The 26,762-nt window shown below is 40.4% G+C and overlaps 1 protein-coding gene across 1 annotated transcript; it reads right to left on the bottom strand.

The window, feature by feature from the left end:
• Positions 1–7,393: 7,393 nt before the first annotated feature.
• On the bottom strand, positions 7,394–16,670 carry LOC139215694 (C-type lectin domain family 4 member E-like). Its single transcript, XM_070846730.1, has 6 exons — positions 16,562–16,670; positions 14,098–14,226; positions 12,233–12,400; positions 11,886–12,070; positions 11,422–11,537; positions 7,394–8,509 (listed from the first exon to the last, which is right to left on the bottom strand). The coding sequence occupies exons 1-6, from the start codon at positions 16,668–16,670 to the stop codon at positions 8,329–8,331; spliced, it is 888 nt and encodes a 295-aa protein (XP_070702831.1). The 3' UTR covers positions 7,394–8,328.
• Positions 16,671–26,762: the final 10,092 nt, after the last annotated feature.

Below are 26,762 nucleotides of genomic sequence, written 5' to 3'. Positions count from 1 at the left end.
CTCATGCATGATTCTGCTGCTTGTCATTTAAACGCTCTCTGTTACAGCTCCAATCCTTCCTCCTATTACTATGCTTATGTTTCACCAGGAGATTAGTGATGCAGGAAAAATAAAACTTTTAGAGAAGTCAGTGACATTTTAAAATGTTCAGTGGCCAAATTATGATGGTTCCACTATTTTCTGACACTTCATAGACTTAACACTTAATTGATTGAAGATAAATGTTAATAAAAGAATAGTAGTTGTTAAGTTGCAGCCCAACAAGTGTACAATAAGGTCAAAAGTAGAGGTGAAGGTTCAGGACGAGGCCTACGTGCAGCACAGGTAGCAGCTTGACCCTGTGACAGGATGCAGGATGGAGGGTGGAGGGTATGGGAGGGCAGTGGCGGTGGTGGTGGTGGTGGTGGTGGTGGTGGTGGTGCTGAGGGGGTTGCTACAGGGCTTTAAATCCCAGGCAGGAGATCTTAAGAGAAGCTTTCCTGGTCAAATCTCCTGTCATCCGATTACTGACTGCTCTTTACCTCAGGATCAGAGAGGGAAGGAGGGAGGGCGGTGTGGACGATGGTAGATGTGGAGGGTCTGTCACCATTTTTGATTAGTGTGTATAGTCAAACATCAGCAGCTCCTCCTCTACTTCCCTGTTCTTATATTTGATGGAAATGATGGTGCGTTTGTGCTCCCACATATAGATGTGCGTTTGTTCTCAAGATGAACCATTTACCGGAGCTAAAAATGACCAGCTGAAGCCACGGAGAATATTTGTCTCTGAAAAAGACAAAACCTTGCAAGAGCAGCTCGAGAACACCCAGCATGCAGCAGTAACTGCAGACCAAGTGAGCTGGACGAGGTTTGGCCTTGTGTGATAGATCAGACTGCAGCTTAGTGCTGCCGCACCTGAGGCACCAATCCTCTTTAGCAGCTTCCCTACAATCCAAAGATCACCTTCAAAAGCTTTAAGGAATCATTGCCGTGGATGCAGTCTTCTAAGGGACTGATAAATTATTCTGGCACTTGCATTTAAAAGAGTCTGTAGAGTGGAGTAGGCTTCTGGCGGGAAAAATGGTGGCTGAATTTTATAAACCAACTTAGAGGTGAATGCTGGATGAAAACTCAGGCTTCTCCAAATGCAAATGCACAAGCTGCAGCTATATTTCACAGCTTGCAAGCAGCCATGTGCAGAAAATCCTCAGTAATGTACAAGTTTCTCACAAATCAAGAGTCCACTTCCTGTTTTTCCAATCTCAAAAAAGCAGAAATCCACTTTTTTTTTCTCTTTAAAACCTCTTTAAAAGGTTTGATGATGCAGCTTCACAGCATTTCACAGCCTCTCCAAGCGTTTTCCAGCAGCAGAGGAAGCACCTGAGGAGAATGCAACTATAGATGCATAAAAGAAGAAACTCACCTTTTCCACGCACAAGGTGGTCCCTTCTCCTCCCGTGCAGCTGCAGGTCCCAGACACCTCCGACTCTCTGTTCCCCTTGGAGCTTTTTTAGATCCCACAATCCCAGGGTGCACAACCTGCTCACTGGCTCCTCCGACGCTCTCCCCCGGCAGACTGCTGGGAGCTTACTTGTGAAAAACTCTCTCTTTCTCTCTCCCTTCCTCCACAGTGAAGAACAGATGAGGATTGGAGGGGATGAAGGAGATAAGGGATGAAGGGATAAAGCTCAAAGATGGAAATAGGGAAGGAGAGCGAGAGCAAGAGAGAGAGAGAGAGAGAGAGAGAGACGGTGAGAGGGAGCATGGCAAGAGGAGATAGGTAAACCGATTGGAGGGAGAAAATGAGGCTATGAGGTCAAAAGACAAGAGCAGGTGAAGAAATGAACGAACAAGGCAGGAGGAGAAAGGGAACAGGTGGAGATGAAATGTGAGAATATGAGAGAGCAGGAAAAAAAAAGATTGTGTATGTTTCCCAAGAAATGACACCTGTTGCAGAAACTGAAAAAAGGAGCCATGCACGTAATCAGATATGAAAGAATATGCTGTTGTTTTATTCTATTAAATGAGTTTCAGGTGCAAACAGGAACATGATAAACACCAAACCTCATTCTAACAGCTTTTAATCCTTTTAAGTAACATCTGCAACCTTTCATTCAGAAATGAGACATCATTTTGATTGGTGGTTTGGTTTTAAGGATATTTTGGTGATGACAGAGAGCTGACATTGTGCTCATTGATTCTTGACAGGATGCTGGAGCAGGGATGGACAGTCTGGGGCGGAGGTTGACAGGGGTGAATTGGTTTGTCAGAGCTAATGAGCTGAGCCCAGTTAATCAGGGTCTAATGGGATATCCGGGGACGGCCGATCTCGTTAGGGAATTAGAGCAGGTCAGGCAAAACGTGCGTCACACCTGACACACAGCAAAGGCAGGGACGAAAAGTGGATCAAGAGTCAAACGCAGAGTTTTGCCTCAAAATGAGACAAGAACTGTCAGCTGCTCCACACAGGAAGGGAGAACGGAGCCTTTTAAAGAACAGGGTAACACATCTGAAAATGTTTACAGACCAAATCATCTGCACGCTGGATTCATTTCTTCTCCAGGATGGCTTTGTGATATGGACGGTCAAATCTAACACAGAGGGGCAGGAGGACAGTGAGACAGGTTTTGGGTCGAGTCGTGACAGGAAAGAGAGCAGGTCTTCAATGAGAGTTGATCCTGTTCGGTCCACCCCCCCCCCCCCTTTGGCATCCTGCGATCTGACTTGTGGCTTGAGAAAAGACTTCCAGGGAAGGTGTGTGGTTGGGAAGTGATATTAATTACACCTCCACTGCAGAGGGAGGTCAGAGGTCAGGGTCAGCTACAGCTGCAGCCTGGAGCTGGTAGACATCCAGAGTCTTACTCAACGACACTACAGGAGGGTAAAAGATGATGGTTTGGGTCCTGGGGTGGAGTGCTCAGAGAGAGTTCATTTATAATCATAGTGACTTAAGTAGAAGTAAAAGTACTCCACTCACACCTCACGCCTTAAATGTCTCTGTAAAAGTAGCACCAAGTGTAAAATCCAATGTAATGGAGCGGAAGTACATATATTTTATCATAAATGTATTCAAGTAAGAGTAAAAAGTAAATGACTCAAGTAAACGTAACGGATTAAACGTAGCACGTTACTATTCCCCACTGGGTCTAAAGCTAATGAGACTCTCCTCTGAAACTGCCTGGCAACAGGTTTACCGATACTATAAACTTTACTGCTAACAAAGGAATTTAGTGGAATAAACTAATCATTTGCCATTAATTTCTATTTTCCGACCCGTTAAGAAGAGTTCACCTCACTCGAAGTCTTGAAATGATGAGTTTGATGGATGCACCGCTGAGAGATCGGCAGGGACCTCTCTGTTTTTTGAGTTTGAAGAGAGCTGGCATGATGGGAAATAGTTGATGAGATGAGTCATGGTTGTTTCCGCACATGATAAAAAAAAAAAAGATGAACTCCTACTTTTTTATGTGGCTACTTGAGGGTGGTGGAAGAAGCTGTAAACACAACTCTGACATGTTATCACATTATCATTATCACCATGTCACCGTCTCTCTATTTGTAGTTGATTAAAGTCAAATATTCACTCTCTTTTAGCTCTGTTTTTGGTCTCCACCAACTCTCTGCTCACCAGTTAGTCTCCAGCTGTGTCTGTCTGTAGTTTGGTGCAGAGAAGACTGAGATCAGTGTGGTTTATCAGAGATTCTTTGCTGCTCGATGCTTCTGGAAACAGCATTGATGAACACAAATGTTAACCGAAACAATGAGCTGAAAGATGCTAAAATGCTCTGCAGATTCTGGTGATAATTTCTCATGGGATCTTTCACATTACACACAGAGTTTTAATCCAAATGATGGCACGGACGAGGCACTAACATAACCAGAGGCGGACGTGGATTCCTGCTCAGGTTCGGTCAAAGAGCTTTGGCTCACAGCGCGGCGAAGAGCTCACATAACAGTTGCTGCTCCAGTTGTTTGGCAGAAGATTACAAAAGATGCTCAGTAAGCATTTCATTGAGAGCGGTGCAGCGGAGCAGAGGCGACCCAAAAACTACAAAATCATCAAGTGATTTCACTCATTTAAAGGGAACATTTCAACATCAAAGTTCTTGTTGGTGGTTGTAAAGGTGCAATAATGTGTTTTTGTACAAACAAACTGTAAAATTTAATGCTTTTTCGTAGACACTCACGTACTTTTCTAATAATACAACTGAATTTTGAGCCGGGAAAAAGACGATTCTTGAACAAATCAATGACACTGATGTCAAGGTCAGGCGACACAAAGACTGATTTCTGCAGTTGTGTGTTTGTTCACGTCAGGACACCAAAACCTCCATCATGGTCTACAGCTGACATTAGTGCTTTCAAAGGGAAAACTGAAAACAGTAGACGCTTAATTGTGTCATGCTGACAGCGTGCCCGTTGGCCATTTGCCTGCTTAAGACGCTAAAACACTTGTTGGGAACTGTTAACCTCTGTGCTCAGGCTCAGGTAATGTCACCTAGATACTACACTGCGCCTCTAAGCCACAAGCCTCGTCCTTATTGGTTCAATTTGTTGCTAATCCACCGTTTGTCCTCGTGCATCATGGGTACTCGCTGAGATCATCAGAGATGCTTGATGATTCTCTAACGGGGACTTCAGATTAAGCTTCATCTCGCGTCCGTGTCCTTATTTAGTAAGTGATGCCGGCCTTGTGACATCATACGGCGACACCAGTGTTACGCAGCCCTGGTTGGATTTGTGGTTCATCCATAAGTCACACACACACACACACACACACACACACACACACAGGTTTAATGTCCACAGGGTCCATTTTAAATCATAACTGTCCTCAAGCAAGACAAGTAAGTCCTACACACAGCTCACATGTATTCAGCTTTCAGGTGCTGCAGATTGAGTTTGAGTAAAATATATTAAATATGTAGAATAAACTCTTTATTTACATAATTAGTACCTAAAGTTGTGTCATATTGCAACCATATAGTTTAGGGAATGTTTTTGTAGGTGTCAGATTTGCGTTTTTGTTTTATGAAGTGTGAACTTTAAAGGTGCTTGAACTGTTTATCTTATGTATTATGTTTATGTTTTTTTACTGAAAGCTGTAAAACGCATTTATCCGGTCAGTCGTCAACTTTGACTTCTGCATCCAAAAACACTCTCGACACGTCTCCTACTCTACTCTTCTGCTTCCCCGTCACCAAAGAGTCATAGACAGCTGCCTTAATATCAAAACACAGGTTCAAGTAGGTTCACATTGCTGTAGTTGTTCCTCCTGTTCATGTTGACCATTAAGAGATGCTTTTAGTGTAAGTGATGGGGGACAAAAAAAGTTAATATGAGGCTTTGGCAGTCTTGAGTTAATCTTGGGACAAACTACCTGAAACCTACAAATACTAAACAAACCACACACACACACAGATTTGCACAGATGTGTTAATCACCAACCACTGGATTTTCAGAAGGCAGTGATTTCACGTCTTGTTTGGGTGCACATGTGAGCATCTGACTTGAAAAACTGTGAACCTTTCCTTTAAGCAGTTGTAATTTATCCCATAAATTAAATTACTGTACTAGTATTCAAGTTTTTGTATTGATTTTTCAAAAAAAAAACCAAAAAACTTTCCTAAAATTTACAAAACAAAGAACAAAAACAACATTTACATGACACATTTAGTGTCCTCGTCCTCCGTGGTGGCTTTTAATTTGTAGAGCATAGATTCATAAGAGGCTGTGTTGATCCAGTCTTTCAATTTCGGACACACGGTGGTTTTCTAATGTCTCCAAATGATTCTGGATGCTGTCACCAGTCCAGTCATAACAACACTGAAAACTTTCTTTGAAACATTAGGCATTTGGCATCTACTAGACTGTTTTTGAATGCAGCTCATAAAAAAAGAAAAGTTTTTCCAATTTGACATTTGACAGCATTATTGATTACTTTAGTTTTTTTTCAGCTCAGCGTGTCTCTCACAGTGTCAGGTGTGGTGTTTCTGCCTCTTATACAGATGTTTCTTGCCTCTGTGCAGTGTCGAGACTCAAACTTTAACTCTGACTTCATGTCTTACTGGTTTGGTAAACATTATTACATGGTGTTAGAAAAGAGCCTGTGAGTTCTCCTCCTTCCTCTCTCTCTCTCTCCCTGTAATCCGGGCTAATGAGCTGTGACAGAAGAGGGCTAGCTGACTTCCTGATAACTCCCTGTGGTAACGAGCTCAGGAGGAGCAGGACTGCAAATGTGCTCCCAGCAAAACCCCCCCTGCACCCACCCACCCACCCACCTTTGGTTTCTTCATTCAGGGACGCTCTTCAAATTCAGATGACAGGATACTCGTCTTTTAGCCCAGAGAAGAAGAGAGGAAACCTCCAAGGGGGATTTGAGACTTGTTTTGTATATATGAATGCATTAATGCTTAAAGCAATAAAACTTTATGCAGCTGGTCTAAATAATAAAGAGGAAACACAGTGAGAAGTAAAAAGTTTCCTCTTATAAATAATCTTTGTGTGTTGTTGTACACCTTCTGTGTGTTACATTGCGCCTCAACCCACCAGTTTCCTTTGAAATGAAAGAGTTAAACTATTTAGCTTTTTATGGCAGGAAAGCTCAAAATGAAAGTGCATTTAGATATTCCTTTCTCATCAGTGCTTTTCTTAGAGAAACTCCAGTTGTAATCTCACGTAAATGTGTTTTTTCCTGTGCAATAAATAGAAAAGAGTAAATTAAAAGTTTTTTATTCACATGTTTTAGTTTTGCATGTGATGGCTGATCTTTTTTTTCAAAACACAATTATTCAGTCAGTCAAGTCATAAATTCTGGTTACTGTATAAATTTGTACAGTAAAAGTGCTGTTTTTTGTATTGGAAAGGGTTTTTTTCTTTACCTTTATGGACCCAAACTCTAAATGCAGCAGGATTAAAGACTGCAGACTGCTTGTGTTACTAGCGCCACCCGCTGGGCGACAACACCACCACCAACAACATGGAGGAGACGAGACAGACGACATATTTCATTAGGATGAGGATCATAAAATAAGGTTGATTCATATTTTTCTGTATTTATTGTATGATTAGATATTTCCAAGTGTTTTTCTATTCAAATTTGGCCATTTTGGAGTTTCGTATGAAGCTCAATAACTGGTAATCATAAAACTATAATGACTGAGGAACCTCAATGTACTGCAACTTGTGAATATATGCAAATAGACAAAACACAAGAAACATCTTCACTTTGACAACATTTGCATCTTATGACCTTTTTACTGTTGTTAGAGTCTCCTGGAAACTCAGCACAAACTCATGTGCACGAATTTAAGACAGTAAAACAGTAAAGTATATTGTATTATTATTATTATTATTATTATAGTAAGTATTTCATGAGGCGTAGAGAAGAGTGACACAAAACAAATACCTCTTATTATTTATTTACAAGATCCACAGGACAACATTTCTACATAATATTTGATTTATGTTGCTCAATCAACAGAGCAACTAGAAAAGATTATTCTTACTGAAGTGAAATCAGAAAATGCGTATATGCGTAATAAACATCATTTTATGTGTGTGGTATGTACAGTCAGGTTAAATCAGATAAAAAAACACGATTCATTGCTTTAAAAAAAACATCTCATGTAAACAAAAATCAGCAGTTATCTTCAGGTCACAGAATCGTGTGTAAATATGATGTTTTTTATGTGGTATAAGACACAGGAACACTGTGTGCAGCATAAAGCACCACATCCTCCTCCTGTCACAATAACCTGCCATAACTAACAGCCACTGATCACAGGTACTTACTATGAAGTTATACAATCCTTTACAGGTCATTTTCAGTACAACATTTAAACAATAAAATTAATCATTGGTGTCAAAATTGAATGTTTTTCACAATAATGGGAGTATATTTAAAATTCAGTGTAAACTGATGCGTTATTAATGCACAATAACCTGATTTATTATTTATTACCAGGCAAAGTTTGAACTCAGAATGATAAAATAAGAATCAAACAGTATGATAGCTGCTGCAGAGTACAGCTACCTTTAATTTTGTTTATACGTCTGTAAACCCATTAGAATACAACACCGTTAACTAAGCTTGTGTTGTGGACGGAGCGGAGCATCCATGCTTTTGTCACAAATGAGGACAGAGAAAGGCCCAAAATGCTGTTCTGAATATTCAATTACATCTAAATAAAATGTCAATTGAAATATACGGTGGATTTTTAATTCTGAAATAAAATATTTGTATTCAGATTCAGGGTTTACCGGAAAATGGAGAAAAAAAAACAGCCGTTGTTAAAACCAAATGTTTTCCCCCTGTTTTGCTCAGACGCTCAGAGCGGCGCTGACATCTCAGTGCGGTATGGCGGTGCTCGCGCCAGGGCCCATCTCCTTCTCACAGATGAAGGGCCAATACATGCTGCAGGGGGCGTCGTACCAGCTGCGAATCGCCACTCGCTCCAACACGTTCGTTTTCACGATGTAGCCGCAGTCCTCGTTGATGTGGTTGTTGGGCTCGCCAGTCTCCCAAAAGCTACAGGTGGTAGAGAAAAAGCAAGATAAGATTAGATATGTTACATTAGGAAATGTTTGTGGTAAAGTTTGGTTAATTTTCATCCATTACATCCAGTTGATCTTCCTGTTATCAGCAACGTGGGAAGTTAGTGAAAGTCTCTTTTCACACTCTTCAGTCATAGTGTTCTGATCATGATTCTGATTGATTCATTTATACAGTATATCCCACAACACTTAGCTCTCCATTAGCTGCACTGATCAAAATGTTTATATTAAAAATTCACGCTTGCCGAACGCTTGGACAGACTATTACCTAAACAGCACCCTGTATTAAGTTATTGATGTTCTATTTTCATGGAAAAGTATTTAAAACAGAAGTCTCCTACTTTGAATTTTCATCTACAATACTCGACTCTCAGTGTGGAGAAGTCTACGGACGATTTCAAATGAAAACCTTCACTCAATCAGGCAGTGCTAACGCGACAGTATAAGACGTGGTTAAAGGTTAAATACTCCAAGAATGTCACCCAGCAACAGCTGAGCAGAGCCAAGACCGAACAACATGAGGAAAAACAGGAAAAGAGGAAGGGAAAGAATGCTGGGGGGGGAAAGAGGATGATAACTGGTTAGTCATAAGCTGATATTCTTGAATTGAGGAAGAGAAGTCAAGTGATTTTAAGAAAATCTGATGAGTTGGCACAAAACGGGAAAGAAACTTTGGTGAAAGAAGGGGCAAACAGGTTGGACTGACTTTGCATTGTAAAACAAAATGCATCTTTGCTCAGTTCCCTCTTTGGCTGTGACGCATGTGTTTTTCATCAGAGTTTGGAGTCACCTGCGGTGCAGTTTAACAGCACTTACATAACGCTGCTGAGGGCTGCTGTTTGCAGGCAAACATGATCCTGGCCTCCCTCCAGCTGTTATCTCACATCTGGAACATCTAGACCCTTTAACTTTAACTAAATGGGGTGAACAAACCACAGCTTCAGTCAATAATAAGTCAATAATAAGAGCTACTGATTATTTTCATTACTCATTAATCTATGAAGTGTTGAATTTCACTTATTATAAAATTATTGTTAATGAAATTGTAATATAAAAAAAAAAACACACAATGCAATTGCAATAAAGTGATGCCTTTAAATTCTTGTCAGACAAACTGTCCAAGAGTCCAGTGTAAGGCTGTTGTGAATGTTGCTGCTAATGTGGCTAAAAATTAGAATCACGCTGGTTTCAAACCAACAATAGTTATAAAGAAATCCAAAGTCCAAAAACCTTTTTTCTAGTCCAGAGTTCTGTTTTTGGTCTCCAGTCAAACAGTGCAGCTTGCAGAGCAAAACCTGTGCCAAAGTCTGCAGGTATGCGAGAGGTCGATGTCCACCAGAGGTTAAAGTGCAACGGCCTGTCAGTCGGTGCAGCCTACACAGTCTGCAGGCTTTAGTGGTCTTTGGGTAAGTTTTCATCGCTTGCTTATCTTCCTTATTTTCCCCTCGGTGTCGTGAATATGAGAGTTAATCTAGTTTTTAATATCTACACAGTTTTGGTAATATCTATAAAACACTTAACTCCTTTTTCATATTTATATAGATCACTGGTCCCCAAAAAGCACAGTTGTCCACATCTTTAAGACCTAATTGGTTGATAAACACCACACTGACAACTTATCACCTGATAATGCTCTATTAAATCATCGAACAGACACAAAGCTGCAATTACATTCATTGCAATCAATGTCTCTGGCCTGAGCCGATGAATGAAAGTCCAGTATCCGCTGTTGGAGGCTACACTAACAACAGCAGTGAGACTGAGCAAAAAACCAAAACAATTAGCTGAAAGACGCTAAACACTGAGAGGAGCTGCAGAGGTGTGTAATCATTCTCTGTTGATTTGCCACTATGAGCAACACTTTTCACTTTAAATAAAGTCATTTCACCTATTCTTTGATATGAAATATTGATTAGTGCAGCTTTAAATATATGTGCATTAGAGGCTTTAATTAACATCCCATGGAGTAAAGCTGCTGATGTCTGATGTGATAAGAAATTTGAGACTAACCAAAGAGAAAATGTTATGTGGTTTTGTTGTCATTCAGTGCATCCAAATCCTGAAAAGTGTTTTTAATCCTGGGAGGGCTTTTAGAATCAAGTTTTATCTCTTAGATAAAAATCTTTTGTTATTTACAAGTGACCTACAAGAGCATAACTTGTCTTTTTCTAAATCTGTAACGGGGTGTTCGCAGGACCCAAAAGCAGCACAGTTGATGAAAGAGCAGAGGACTATCTGCTGGCTGGGTAGATGGTAGGCAACACAACCAGAGAGGGACAGGCTAGTCTCGTAGTCAAATTCAGAACCGGGGTCGGCAACAGGCAGGCAGGCAGGCAGCGAAGCCAGGAAGGACACAGGCGAAGCTCGTGGTCAGGAACAGAAGGCTGAGGTAGTAAACAGGAGTGCTGGAAGGTCAAGCATGACGCTAAGACAATCTGCCAAGGAGGGAGTTTACTGCTGAACCTTAAATAGGCAGGTGATTGCAAGTGAGTGCAGCTGAGGAACCAGGTGAGGGTGATTGCCACTGATTGGAAGGCGTGGCCAGGTAAGTAGGCCAGAGAGTGGAAAATTACCAGCAGCAGCAGACCGGCACAGCAAATTGTGACTAAGAAGTGAAACCACAACTCATAGTTTTGTTCCAGAAGTTCTCACTGACATTTGTAACAGCACTAATAACTCATAATCCAGCCATGAACCGGAGACTTTCTCAACAGCATGTCATGTGGCTTGCTTCATATATTGAAATAAGGACGGTGCTCTTTTGAAAAACAATCAAATACCATTGGTCATATAGTATTTTTGTTTTTCAGCATCACTTCTAATCCCAGATGCTAGTGCAGTGGGGGGGCCAGCCTGGACGTGACGCCATGACAGCAGTGAACCTACCCTCCGACCAGCGGGGTGCCATCCACCCATTTCCACTGATCCTCTGTGATCCCGTCCGTGATGCCAAACCAGTAGGCGTTCCAGTGGCGTCTGGGAAGAAGATCCCACAGAAACGTCTGACAGGAAACACACACAGAAGAGATGCACAGTAAATTAAAGGAAAACATTCATCACTGGTTGTTTCTGAGCAGTAGGGTGCCTGAGTGTGGCTGCAGAGACAGAATGATATCCAAACCCTATCACCAGACAAGATATTGATATTGGACAATTCCATAACTACTGAATAAGGCTGGTAATATTCCAGTATTTTGGTCCTATAAGTTTTTCTTATACTTCCCAAAAACCACCAATGAACTCATCCTACCAACAAGTAATGTGTGTGCATCCAAAGCCTCCTATATCGTACTCCTCTGTGCGAGGAATGTCATCGACATGTTGCGACCACGCGGCTCGTCGCACTGTACCTGCTCCTCGGCCGTGTGGATGATGGCCAGGTGAGCTCCTTGGCTCTCGCAGTACGATTTGCTCTCTGGCCAGTCTCTTGTGGTTCTGGAGATAAAGTAACAGCTGCTGTTGAAGAGCTGCCAGTCAACAGGGCAGACGATCTGGGTTGCTGCCGCCTGTGTTGTCGGTTTGATCACCTCTGGAGCTGATGACGAGGAAAGAGATAGATCTGAATATATTTCACAGCTATCTGATGTCTCATTTGAAGACTTTACTCTCGTACAGTTACAGCAGCGCCACTCTAAGTGCTACTAGTTGATATGTCTGTGACCAAACTCACAGGCCCATATACACCTTCTACATCTACCTTTAGTGGCTGCCAGTTTGGCCACCAGCTCGTCCTTCTCTTTCTGCAGCTGTATTTTCTCTTGCTGCAGTTTGCTGATAGAGGCGACCATAGCCGACACATTTGCGTCCTGCTTCTGCTTCTGTATCTCTGTGGTCTCTCCATCACCACCCTGAGGTTTGTTCTTATCTGTGGAACAATATGGAATGATGTACTATTAAGTTAATAGATTCAGTGCGCTTTGTTAATTAACTTAAAAAAAGATTATGGAAGTAGAAAAGCACACTCTCAAACAACACACTCAATGGTGCTGGTATGTCTTCGTCATTTGGTGCTTTACGCTAACATCAACATCACAGCATCGCTTAGCTCCAGTTACTGAACAGAAACACTGAAGTAGGTTCTGCAGTCACATGCAGATACCCATTTATAGAGATTACCTGAAAAAAGAGAGGAAAGAGGGAAAGAGGAAGAGGAAATCTTGGCCCGAACATCAGCTGGCTGACATCCACAGGCTAAACTGGAGTAAAGAGGCAAAATTGTCATCAGATAATAGACAATAGCCAGTGAGTTCCAAGAGACAGAGTCCTGAGATATACTGACGAAATCAAACAGGCAGATATAGACAGAAGAAGAATAAAGATTAGAATAAGAATAAAAATTGTAGTGTTATATGTGATAGTATCTATAATAATGAACATTATTCTCATGACTACTACACATACTGTATGGTCTCATTATACTTTTCCCTGAAAAGCATTTCCGTTGTGCATTAGAACCTGTACTCTCAAATAGTGATAATTATGTAAATGAACAAAAGTATTTTCATCTACAGTCCAATTATCACCTTTTAAAACCTTGGAAATCTTCTCTTTAGACGTTTAGCACTTCAACTCTCAGGCTCACTGGCAGCAGTTTAGCTAACGAGCTCATTAAAAGCCAAAGCAGTTTTTCAGCCTCCTGGCACACACACACACACACACACACACACACACACACACACACACACACACACACACACACACACACACACACACACACACACTCACACACACACACACTCACATGCTGATGTGTGTAAAAACACAGACGTACTATTGGCAAATGTACTTGAAATGTCAGTGTTGCAAAGTGCAAACCACTGTATCCTCTTTTTTTTCTCATGTGAAACTGCTCATTCTGCAATTCTGAATTCACTGTTTTCACAGCGCACACTGAGAATGAGCAGAAGAGCAGAATACAGGTTATCTACATCATTAATTTCACAATTTAATGACTACTAAGAATATTTTTGGTTCAGTCACACACAGTTTCCTCGGTAAAAATTGCCACAGACGGTCAAGAAACCAAGAAATCAAAAAAGAGAAACACAATTTTACATTAGCATAATCTAATCTCTATCTTTAATTTTGAAATTAAATCAAAAAAAGGCTCTCAAAACTATGGATATGCTATTTGAAAAGTGAACATCAGTCAACAGCTCCACAAGCGGTCTGAAAAAAAACTCCACAGAGTTCCTTAAAAGCAAGACTGTGTGATTTTTTTTTTTTTTTTACCACTTGTGGCCTCTGCGGCACCTGCACATTCAATTCTGTTGATATCTGAGCCACGAAAGGGTGAATGCACCATTCTGACGAGAGCAACAGCACTGGAAGGGGAACAGGCTTTGACACAATGGAGAGAGAAAACAAACCAAAAACATCTGCGCTCCCTGCAGTTACACCCACAGATCCACAGGTAGTGGTGTGCGACGTAGTAAGTCAGTGTCCCATCAAAATGATTTGTTTTAAGGTAAAAATTGCTGCACAATGTTGCTATTATGTACTTTTACTTTTTAACTAAAAATGAGATGAAAGAAATGAATATCTGACAGTCTGTGTACTCACAGTGTGCAGTGACGGCTATGATGGATATCAGCAGGACGGCACACAGCGTGGCCAGGAAGATGGTGGCGAGGCGGTAGGGCCTGGGGCTGCTTGACTGGGGGGTCAGTCTGACTGGGGAGACTGGATGAGCTGGAGGTGGCGAGGAGGAAAGACTGCTCACTATATACTACAAACTGATATACTCAAAGCTAAATAACCACAATACTGAACCCTTTAAAAGTAATTGTTAAAGTAAGAAAACATCCAGTTGCTCAAATCAGACCTCCTTATCAGTACTTTAATATACATTTTTATGCAGACGACACAATTATATATCTGACTTCTCCCCAACTGACTGATTGAAGATTCATTTTCAACATTTGACACAAAAAATCAAACCTTTCTGGATTTAATTAAAGGGTGTCTGTCTTTTTTATTACCATAGAATATATTGTTCTGTCTCATCATTACTTCAGCAGCGAAATCCTGTTTATCAAAGTGCATTGCTCTTTATCACTAACATCCAAATTTGTACTCATCATCGTTCTTGATAAAATTGGATGGACTTCCTGACTGAAAAGAGGTAATAACCATCTCATGATATTTATCTATACTGCTCTATTGTTTAAGCTGCCAAATTACCTCACGTCAAATAAAACTTGAACCATATTTAAACCAGTCATTGCTATTTTTTAATGCATGTGTAAGCTACAGTTTCTCCATCCTCTTATAATGTGAATAGTTTGGCACATTGGTTATTAGAAACAACAAGAACGTTTAGATACAAATTAAGTGAGACGTTGTTGTAGATAAATGAGAAAAGTTTCTCATTTCAATGAGAAACTGAGCACGTTTTTTATTTTTTTTGGTCATGGTGACAGTAATACACTGCTGTAACTCATTTTCTCACTTCTGTCGTGAATGCTTAAGTGATATAACCACAAACGCCCTACAGGAATCCTTCAACCCTTCACTGCTGACAGGCTGAAAAACCAGTTTACTCAACTGAAATCAGCTAGAGTGCAAGAGAGCCTTTTATTCACAGATCAATCTCCTCTGTTTTGTTCTGACTTGTGTTAATCAAACATGTCAGGCAAGTTTCTGGGACATGGGAAACCTGACGGCACTGCAATTATCAAACGAAGCAGAGGAAATGATCTGTTTGGATGTGAGGTGGGAAGATGCTTCCCACACAGATTCACGGCTTTATCATTATCATTGCTAATCGCTCATCGCTAATGTTGTTGTGAGTCTGTCAGGGAGGGATTTTGTTTGTAATAAATGTTTTTGAATTCCTGTCATTAGTCATTAGAGTGAAGCAGAAATTAAAGGACTGATTCCAAACCCCCAATTTAGGAGAATTTACGCTGCATCAAAACAACTGTGGAAGAAAAAGTGTTGAAGAGACAACAGACATTAAATCAACGTGAAGATTTTCACACTGGCCTCAACCTTTTGACCCCTTTCACCCACAATGTAAAGGTTTTATTTTATCCAGCTTTATCCCCAGACTTGGATGTCATGTACTGGAGGCCTTATCTGCCAGATAACACTGAGCAATGATGTCCAAGGCTCCTTTAATGCTCATTGTTACTCACTCATGTGTTTAAGTTGTCATTGCTGTGTCTGCTGACACGTGCTGTGTGACCATCGTCAGCTATATTTGACACTGTGAAATCTGTGTCTTCCTCTGAAATCACTTCCTCTCTACCACACAGCGCCCTTTATTAACCCCCAACCATTTAATTTGAGTGACTCATTTCTGATTGTGTGCATTTGTGCGGCGCCTTAAAATATTACAATGGGACGAAAACAGTCGTGTCAGTCCCACAATGCAGCTGATGTTTAATATGCATGATGCAACTTCAAAGGATTCATCTTCAGGGGACCATGAATGAAAATCCTGGCAGTCTATCCAGCAGTTGTTGAGATATTTTAACCTGGACTAAAACGGTGGAGCGGCTGATATATCCGTCCCCCCACAGCTGACTAATGTGTCTTGAAAATAAGCCACTGTAAAAGGAGAACAAATGGAAAATCAGCGTTTCCATTTGCTGTTTTTGTAGCCTACTTTGTTGTGGTTGTTTGTTTTGTTCTGTAAATGAGGTTTTAGACCTGAAACAATTAGTCTGTTGATTGATAGTTGACAATAAATTCATCAATCAGTCATTTTTCAAGCAAAAATGCCAAACACACTAATTCCAGCCTCTCAGTTGCAGGGATTTGATGCGTATCTTTGCCAAGTGAACATCTATGGGTTTGGAAACTTTAGGTAATTTTTCTCTATATTGTGACATTTGATAAACCAAACAATGAATCAAGTACTAGAAAAAAAAAAAAAAAAGCTTCAGATTAATTCATAATAAGAACAAACAAACCCAGGCAGGCTGAATGGTCATTATCATAATAAGGCCATTAGTTATAATAATAAATAAATAAATATATATATATATATACATCTATATTACAGGCTTCGAGCTCTTACAGCTGTGTCCAACATCTGGCCTGCGGTTGAAGTCGTCATACGCGCCCTCGTCATCAATCAGTTTGGAGTACATCCCCTCACAGGCCGAGGAGCCGCCGGTGGTCGACATTTCATCCGCGGAGGAAGAAAGAGACGACTGAAAGTCACAGTTTAGAAAGTTTCAGAGGAGACTGCAAGAGAGCAACAAAGCCTGGGGGCGGCTCTGGATCGGGGCGTCCCGAAAGTCCTCACGGGCGTCAAGTTCCATACAGGTGAGCAAGGTGGGATCCGGCTGGGCATTTCAAAATAAAAGCACCAAACATGCGCAGGCGCTGCAAGTTAGAGCACACATTAGAGCCCTTTTTTAAAAAAGTAAATTCAAAATGTAAAAACTAAACAGAAGCAGTAGCAACAAAACCAGTCAGTGTAATATAATTAGCCTGTACAGTATTTGATAATTAGATTGCTGGACTGTTATCAACTGTTCAACTATTTCACATGCTGTGGGGGAGATATATCAGTAAAACAGTATTGCATACGTTGCTAATACGGAAAAGTAAAAAGTAGCATAACGTGGAAATGCACAAGTAACACAGGAGTGAATGAAATGTGTATTTAAGTGTGTAAATTATTACCTGCTGCGGACTTGACATAACAAACCCTTTATTTTCACAACATAGCTCATTTTAAGATAGTGAGCGTAGAAATAATGCTCAGCTAGACCCAATACACTATTTTTCACATCATCAGTTTTTAAATTATCTCTAAGGAAAGAGTTGAAATTAATTTAGGGCAGTTTAATTTGAAACAATATATAATATATATGACAATACAACAGTTTTTTCTTATGTCCTAGAGAAGTAGGCCACACACATTCAAAATATACTGATTTCCATGAAGAAAACAGACTTTTCAGGTACAACTGCACGAAAGATTCTTTTAAAACCATCCATTGTCCAAGTGTGAATTAACAAATAGCAAAGTATTCTATTTAAGGCTATTATTTTGAAGGCACACTCACTTGTTTTTCCGGTTTTGTGGCGATGTGCTCAACGCAGCTGTCTGACGTTTATGGTGCCACATGTTTACGGTAAGGCCCTCAGACCTGTGGTGTCTCTCAGCCTTTTGGGGGGACTTATGGGAACATGTGTAACAGTTTCCAGTATTTGTGCATGTTGTGTTTCTGTCTCTGTCAGGCTCACAGGGCCCCCTGCATGGATCAACTCAACCATCTCAATAAACAGAGGATTGGGGCTGGGATGGGAAAAAGAACAAAATAGATGGGATGAATAAATGATTGCAGATGGAAGAAAAAGTTTAGTTTAGGCTTCATTCGCTGCAGCGTTGCTCTGGTCGTCATTGTAAAGGGACAAAAATAAACAAAGCATGAGAAGCAAAGTTAAGTAGCAGAAAATGTAAGAGCTCAGATTTATTTTCTTGTGCTTTTGTCATCTTTTACATGCAGTTTACTGTTTCTGTGTCTCGTCTTTATTGTGTTTTATGTCCCTGCAAAGCACTTTGAGTTGCCTGGTGTCTGAAAGGTGTTATATAAATACATTTGCCTTGTCTTGCCTTTTAAAGAAAGAGCTTGATAGTGTCCGTTCTTATCTGGCCAAACAGACTATATATGTCGGAGTAGAGCGACTAACCCCGGCAATGTCAGTGCTGTGCTTTGAATCATTCAGAGCCACTTCTCCATTCAAATGACCCTCAGAAGTCAGAGGTCAGAGGTCAGAGGTCAGGTGTCTGACAGTTCAGCAGAACTGCCAAGAGCTCATTCTTCAAATTCTCCGGGATCAGTGGCACCGCTGCTTTAGAGGTGAGACTTCATTTGTGTTGTGATCCCCTTGGATTTGAAGTTGCATTGGACTACACTGAAAAAGTATTTTACCAAACCATAGATGCTGAAAGAAGCTGAATCATTTTCCCTATTGATCTCCTCATTCATTCAGTCAATCACAAACGATCACAGAAGAAAGCTTAAATAGTAAATTGCAGGACAAAGAACATAATATTTAAAATTTTTTGGTGTCTGTTTATCCGTTTAGTCGTTTATTTCACTTTTATATTGAAAAGTCCATTTATCATTATTATTTATCTCATACAGAATTATTGATGCTGAATATTGATATTAACAGGCCACAGTGTGGGAGATGGAAGTCCATGCATAAGTAAAACAGAACCAAGGTTGAAGCTACAACTGAGATTTTCTCAATAGGAACTAAAATCTGAGCTAAACTGATACAAATGAAGTCAAACCTAAAGCATATAAATAAAAAAAAGCTGGTAGAACTAGAAATAGAAATACTAGACATAGTAGAACAAGAATATAAAGTCACATATAAATTTCCCCATTTTTCTGCTGTTCTGCTGCTGTTTCCATGAGTGCAGTGTCACTTTTGGACCAGAAGATGTCACCATTAAATTATTTATTCAACTTTGAAACTCCAGCCACCAACCACAAGCAACAGTGTTACTGTAACTAAAGTCTGAAGATTAAGATACCACTTTTTCAGGTCTTCCACCTCCATCTGTACCCAACTCTTCTAACAAAGCCTGGTAGGTTGCAAACCTCATTTTGTTCATCAGATTTACAGTATTATTAAAACTCCCTCAGAGGTAATCTAGATGTCATGCCAATTTGAAGCAAGATAAAATTTAAAAAAGAAACAATAATAATAGTAATAATGTTTTTATTTTTTGGCTCTGACATTGTTTGCTTCCATTCATTGGGTCAAATGTCAAATTCAAATAATTTCGGTGTATTAAGCCATCATATGCGGCCTGAATAGAGGGACTACTTTTCTGGTAGTAAATAAGTTCTAATTGAAACTGTAAGCAGTGAGTTCTGTGGATTCTCCTGCACAAAGGGAGCACTGCTTTTGGAAATACAAGTTGCTGTTTACCTTTAAGGGCAGAGTCTGTAACACTGAAGAAAGCAAAATAGCCAATGTTAGCATGACGTTAGCTTTAGCTCTGAGGTTCTGCTCATTTGGTTCAGAGTGCTTTGTGCTGACTGGTTAGCTCAGTAAAGTCATTGGAGAAGCTGATGTGCAGTATGAATAAAAGATCAATGGAAGATAAAGATGAAAGAAGAGGACAGATTTTAAAAAACTCTTTTTTGCAGTCTTCCCTTGTTACTTTGTTTGTTGCTGAACCTCCTTGGCCTGAATGGGGTTGATATTTGTCCTCCTTTGTTCATTCTTTGCACTGTTATTACAAACGATCACAGAAGAAAGCTTAATTAGTGAATGAAAGACAAAGAACATAACTTTTAACATTTTTTGGTGTGTCTGTTTATCCGTTTATTTGGTACGCACATTTTAGAACTGTGTCTCTCTTTCTTTGGCTCAGATTTTCATTCCATTCTTGTCCGACCACCTTTTGGTAGGCTCTGCTGAGCCTTGTGGAAGAATGACTTCATACGCAATGAGTTCAAAGGCAGAGAGCTGTGTAGGTAGACCGGGCTTATTACAGGCCTGTGACAGCCACAGAAACCTTTTTCTTCTTTTGATTTGTTGATCATGATGGGTGGAGTGACAATTTTCATACCAAACACTGAAGATATTCTTTGTAGGACGTGAAGGATACCTAAGGTTGAGTGACTGTATTTCGAATAGAGGATTATTTTGGTGGTATTTGGAATCCACATGCTGAAATATACCTTTCTGTACATATAAGAGGGGAATGAGGAAAGAGAGACAACGTGCTTTAATAAATGGTTCGATTATTGGTAGAAGAATTGAACATTTGAAAGAGGAAGGTTGTGTGATATAGAATTGAATGTCATCTGCAAACAAGATGATAATATCACAACAATGAACACCTGAGATGCTAATGAAAGCAGCAAGGTGTTCAATAAATATTGCAATGAGTAGTTTGAACACTTACTATACGTAATAAACCTTTGTTCCTAAAAGTAGATTGATTTATACATTTGTGTGTGTGTGTGTGTGTGTGTGTGACTGACTCAGTGAAGTGTATCAGTCTCTGCAGCAGCTTCCAGCTGCAACAGTCAATTCAGTTTCTGTTCTGTCTGACTGAGGGAGGTTTTTGTACAACGCTTTTTCACTGTGTGAACACATACTGACTGTTGATAACATGAAAACTCTGACAGTAGTAAACTGCTGCATCTTCAGTCTGGACTCCACTGATGGTCAGAGTGAAGTCAGAGTTTGATCCACTGCCTGTAAAACGATCTGGAGTTCCTGATTCTCGAGTGCTAGCAGCATAAATGAGCGGTGTAGGAGTTTCTCCATCTCTCTGTTGGTACCAGGCTAAATGGTTCCCACTATAAACATCCTGACTGGTCTTACAGCTGATGGTGACGGAGCCTCCCACAGCAGAGCTCACTGCTCCAGGCTGAGTCACTGTGACCTGACCTCTGGACTCTGAGGGCACAGAGACAGAAACATAAAGCAGCGTCACGGTTTAGTCGGCTTCATTTCAGAAGGACGGATGTTGATGGAGGAGAGGAGTCTGATGCTCTGGACTTTACCTGTGAAGCAGCAGCAGAGGAGAGTCCAGATGAGGACGGAGGTCAGAGTCATGTTTGTGATGAGGAGGATTTCTGTGGCTTCTGTTGTTGTGAAGGACGGCTGTCAGTCATCCAGTGTTCAACTCTCAGGACTATAAACTCTCCCAGAGCAGTGGAGCATGGTGCTGCTGATGCAAAGTGGCTCTCTATGGAAATGCTCCCACTGACCCCAACAGGGACATGTATTACTCTGATGATGCTGTTCATCAATGGATTAATCAATCACTAACCCAAACTTCTCTCTGGTTGTGATCCTTCTCTCTTGGCATGTTTCAATATTAACATGTTCTCCCATGTATTGATGTTTTCAGCATTTCATAACAAGAACGATTTTATCATGAAAAGTGATATTGAAATGTCTATTAATATATGTTTCTATTAATTAACATGGGAAATACACATGATAATAAGACAATTTCAATGGCACATCACAGAGCTCTCTTTTATGACTAATGTATAATATTGTGTTCATGTGTTGTTAAATTGTACGTACGATTTATTCTGAAGATCTGAAGGAGTTTCAGGATTAGAAATAAAACGCAGGGTATCATCGGCTTAAAGTGATATGACACATTTCTAATTTGAGATTTCAAACATAGTAATATGTGATCAGTTTGGTAACAGCAAATTGGTAACTATAATAAAGCAATGAAATTGTATTCAAACATGCCATCACAAGAGCCCAAGGTGACATCTTCATTTGTCCAAAACCCAACGATACTCAATTTACAACGAAGTTTAGAAACAGTATAAAGTTGGACATCTCGTTATTCAAGTTTTCAGGGTTTTGGCCTCCTTATCTTACTCAAATATGAGCTCCCTTTGTATCATTAGCTTCGACCTTTGTTGAAAATTTAGACAAAAATGCAAAAGCTTTTTTTAATGCCAAACTATTGCTAGACTCTTGTTCTTGTCGTGGCCTCCCAGGACGTCGTTGTGTACCGCTGAACTTTTGTGGCTAGATGCTTCTAGACACGCGTGGGGCTTTTCATTTTGAGATGTGTGAGTTTTGTCTGTTTTCTTCTTACTACCAGAACTGCAAAACTGAAATGAGAAAGAAATTCTCAAGCATTCAAGCTTAAAGTGCATGGGCTGCCTACCACTCACTTTGCGGTGTATTATTCAACATACTATGTGTAATGCATCATGTTACAGACACCGTAGATGTCCTTCCTGTCTGTCCTCACAATCAGCATCTGTCAGTAGCTTTTGTTTTTATCTCCTTACTTCCACAACTCAGTGGTGAGCTAGTATCTGCGTTTTGTGTGCACAAGAGGAAACTGATTTCATTTGAAGAAAATAAACTGTAAATTCTGCATAAATGTGTCTGTGGATGTGCAGATAACTCTCACAACTAGTCAGTGTGTCTCTGTTTTCACCTTGGCGTATTTAAAGGGAAGAGGTATGCTATGTTAAATTATAACCAGTGCCAAGTAGAAAACCACATGTAGTGCATGTTTATCATTCAAATGTACCGTGTAATCCATACTTGAACCACACCAGCATAATGTACACACAAGTACTTGAACAGAAACAGCTAAAATTATGCTTATCAGAGATCATTTTAAATGGTAAAATTTAATTTTCACTGTATTTCACTTTGGCCAGCAAGGGGAGCTGCAGCCCCAGAGCCAGCTGCAGCAGTCAGTTCAGTTTCTGTTCTGTCTGACTGAGGGAGGTTTTTGTACGACGCTTTTTTACTGTGTGAACACATAGTGACTGTTGACAGAGTGCCGTCCCGTACAGTAGTAAACTGCTGCATCTTCAGTCTGGACTCTACTGATGGTCAGAGTGAAGTCAGTGTTTGATCCACTGCCTGTAAAACGATCTGGAGTTCCTGATGCTTGGCGGTTTGACCAGTAAATGAGCAGGTTAGGGCTTTGTCCCTGTTTCCATTGGTACCATTCCACAGAGTCAGATTTATAAACAGTCTGACTGATCCTACAGCTGATGGTGACGGAGCCTCCCACAGCAGAGCTCACTGCTCCAGGCTGAGTCACTGTGTACTGACCTCTGGACTCTGAGGGCACAGAGACAGAAACATAAAGCAGCGTCACGGTTTAGTCGGCTTCATTTCAGAAGGACGGATGTTGATGGAGGAGAGGAGTCTGATGCTCTGGACTTTACCTGTGAAGCAGCAGCAGAGGAGAGTCCAGATGAGGACGGAGGTCAGAGTCATGTTTGTGATGAGGAGGATTTCTGTGGCTTCTGTTGTTGTGAAGGACGGCTGTCAGTCATCCAGTGTTCAACTCTCAAGACTATAAACTCTCCCAGAGCAGTGGAGCATGGTGCTGCTGATGCAAAGTGGCTCTCTATGGAAATGCTCCCACTGACCCCAACAGGGACATGTATTACTCTGATGATGCTGTTCATCAATGGATTAATCAATCACTAACCCAAACTTCTCTCTGGTTGTGATCCTTCTCTCTTGGCATGTTTCAATATTAACATGTTCTCCCATGTATTGATGTTTTCAGCATTTCATAACAAGAACGATTTTATCATGAAAAGTGATATTGAAATGTCTATTAATATATGTTTCTATTAATTAACATGGGAAATACACATGATAATAAGACAATTTCAATGGCACATCACAGAGCTCTCTTTTATGACTAATGTATAATATTGTGTTCATGTGTTGTTAAATTGTACGTACGATTTATTCTGAAGATCTGAAGGAGTTTCAGGATTAGAAATAAAACGCAGGGTATCATCGGCTTAAAGTGATATGACACATTTCTAATTTGAGATTTCAAACATAGTAATATGTGATCAGTTTGGTAACAGCAAATTGGTAACTATAATAAAGCAATGAAATTGTATTCAAACATGCCATCACAAGAGCCCAAGGTGACATCTTCATTTGTCCAAAACCCAACGATACTCAATTTACAACGAAGTTTAGAAACAGTATAAAGTTGGACATCTCGTTATTCAAGTTTTCAGGGTTTTGGCCTCCTTATCTTACTCAAATATGAGCTCCCTTTGTATCATTAGCTTCTACCTTTGTTGAAAATTTAGACAAAAATGCAAAAGCTTTTTTTAATGCCAAACTATTGCTAGACTCTTGTTCTTGTCGTGGCCTCCCAGGACGTCGTTGTGTACCGCTGAACTTTTGTGGCTAGATGCTTCTAGACACGCGTGGGGCTTTTCATTTTGAGATGTGTGAGTTTTGTCTGTTTTCTTCTTACTACCAGAACTGCAAAACTGAAAAGAGAAAGAAATTCTCAAGCATTCAAGCTTAAAGTGCATGGGCTGCCTACCACTCACTTTGCGGTGTATTATTCAACATACTATGTGTAATGCATCATGTTACAGACACCGTAGATGTCCTTCCTGTCTGTCCTCACAATCAGCATCTGTCAGTAGCTTTTGTTTTTATCTCCTTACTTCCACAACTCAGTGGTGAGCTAGTATCTGCGTTTTGTGTGCACAAGAGGAAACTGATTTCATTTGAAGAAAATAAACTGTAAATTCTGCATAAATGTGTCTGTGGATGTGCAGATAACTCTCACAACTAGTCAGTGTGTCTCTGTTTTCACCTTGGAGTATTTAAAGGGAAGAGGTATGCTATGTTAAATTATAACCAGTGCCAAGTAGAAAACCACATGTAGTGCATGTTTATCATTCAAATGTACCGTGTAATCCATACTTGAACCACACCAGCATAATGTACACACAAGTACTTGAACAGAAACAGCTAAAATTATGCTTATCAGAGATCATTTTAAATGGTAAAATTTAATTTTCACTGTATTTCACTTTGGCCAGCAAGGGGAGCTGCAGCCCCAGAGCCAGCTGCAGCAGTCAGTTCAGTTTTTGTTCTGTCTGACTGAGGGAGGTTTTTGTACGACGCTTTTTTACTGTGTGAACACATAGTGACTGTTGACAGAGTGCCGTCCCGTACAGTAGTAAACTGCTGCATCTTCAGTCTGGACTCTACTGATGGTCAGAGTGAAGTCAGTGTTTGATCCACTGCCTGTAAAACGATCTGGAGTTCCTGATGCTTGGCGGTTTGACCAGTAAATGAGCAGGTTAGGGCTTTGTCCCTGTTTCCATTGGTACCATTCCACAGAGTCAGAATTATAAACATCCTGACTGGTCTTACAGCTGATGGTGACGGAGCCTCCCACAGCAGAGCTCACTGCTCCAGGCTGAGTCACTGTGTACTGACCTCTGGACTCTGAGGGCACAGAGACAGAAACATAAAGCAGCGTCACGGTTTAGTCGGCTTCATTTCAGAGGGACGGATGTTGATAGAGGAGAGGAGTCTGATGCTCTGGACTTTACCTGTGAAGCAGCAGCAGAGGAGAGTCCAGATGAGGACGGAGGTCAGAGTCATGTTTGTGATGAGGAGGATTTCTGTGGCTTCTGTTGTTGTGAAGGACGGCTGTCAGTCATCCGGTGTTCAACTCTCAGGACTATAAACTCTCCCAGAGCAGTGGAGCATGGTGCTGCTGATGCAAAGTGGCTCTCTATGGAAATGCTCCCACTGACCCCAACAGGGACATGGATTACTCTGATGATGCTGTTTATCAATGGATCAATCGATCACTAACCCAAACATCTCTCTGGTTGTGATCCTTCTCTCTTGACATGTTTCAATATTAACATCCTCTCCCATGTGTTCAGAACAACAAGAACGATTTTATCATGAAAAGTGATATGGAAATGTCTATTAATATATGTCAATATTAATTAACATGGGTAATACACATGATAAGACCATTTCAATGGCACATCACAGAGCTCTTTTTTATGACTAATGCATAAAGTTCTGTTTATGTGTTGTTAAATTGTACATAGGATTTATTCTGAAGATCTGAAGGAGTTTCAGGATTAGAAATAAAGCGCAGGGTATCATCGGCTTAGAGTGATATGACACATTTTTAATTTGAGATTTCAAACATAGTAATATGTGATCAGTTCGACCAAAAGACTTGGCATGAAAGAGAGGATAGCACAGCCTTTTATGGTTGTCAACAAAAATAACACAAGCTCCAGCATAATGCTCAATTTTTATTCATTTCTTTGCAGCCATTAATGTCATGTTGTGTCACTGTGCGAACGGGAAGCTGTAACACTGCTGATCTTCAGTATCTTCAGTCCGCTTCACAGATCCACTTCAACTAAGATGATCTGAAACTCCAGACTGATGACTTGTGGAACAATAAATCAGAAGTTTGGGAGCTTCTGTCCTGGAAACATTCAGGAGAGTGGGTCTTGATGAATTCCTTCTTAATAGTTTTTTTTTACTGTATTACTGTAACTATCTACATGGCTAAAAACCAAACCAAAAGTGTAAGTTCATCTTTTTCATGTGCACAACAGTTAAGCAGTCATTGGTAATAAAACATTAAATGGAATAGTGGCAAAATTGAAATACAAGGATAAAATATCACATAGCTAAAAGACACTATAATACTGCAGTAGGCAGGTGTACAGTAAAGATAAAATGAATGAATTCAAAATGAACACATCGGTCTCTTCTGAAGGGAAGAGATGGGATGAGAATATTGAGATAAAGGATAATGGACGATGAGGTGTCCGATGCACAATCCATTATTTCCTGATAATGGACGGACACCTTGAAGGTCATTATCCCGTTTATACCACGGTCAACCAAAAAAAAAACACAAAAAGCGTCATTATTAATAAGCTCTTGGCTTGAGACAAGAAATA

Source organism: Pempheris klunzingeri, chromosome 16 (genome assembly GCF_042242105.1).
Source record: "Pempheris klunzingeri isolate RE-2024b chromosome 16, fPemKlu1.hap1, whole genome shotgun sequence".
NCBI classification, from domain to species: Eukaryota; Metazoa; Chordata; class Actinopteri; order Acropomatiformes; family Pempheridae; genus Pempheris; species Pempheris klunzingeri.
Note: the sequence above shows the minus strand (reverse complement) of the source record. Positions and strands in the feature narration are given on the sequence as shown.

Bases quoted from the DNA above. Each gene is read 5' to 3' on its own strand.
- LOC139215694 (XM_070846730.1), bottom strand. From the start codon at position 16,670: ATGTCGACCACCGGCGGCTCCTCGGCCTGTGAGGGGATGTACTCCAAA. The intron at 12,401-14,097 runs GTGAGTACACAG...ATTGTTCCACAG, and splicing joins CATAGCCGTCACTGCACACT to ATAAGAACAAACCTCAGGGT. The intron at 8,510-11,421 runs GTAGGTTCACTG...TACCACCTGTAG, and splicing joins GGCACCCCGCTGGTCGGAGG to CTTTTGGGAGACTGGCGAGC.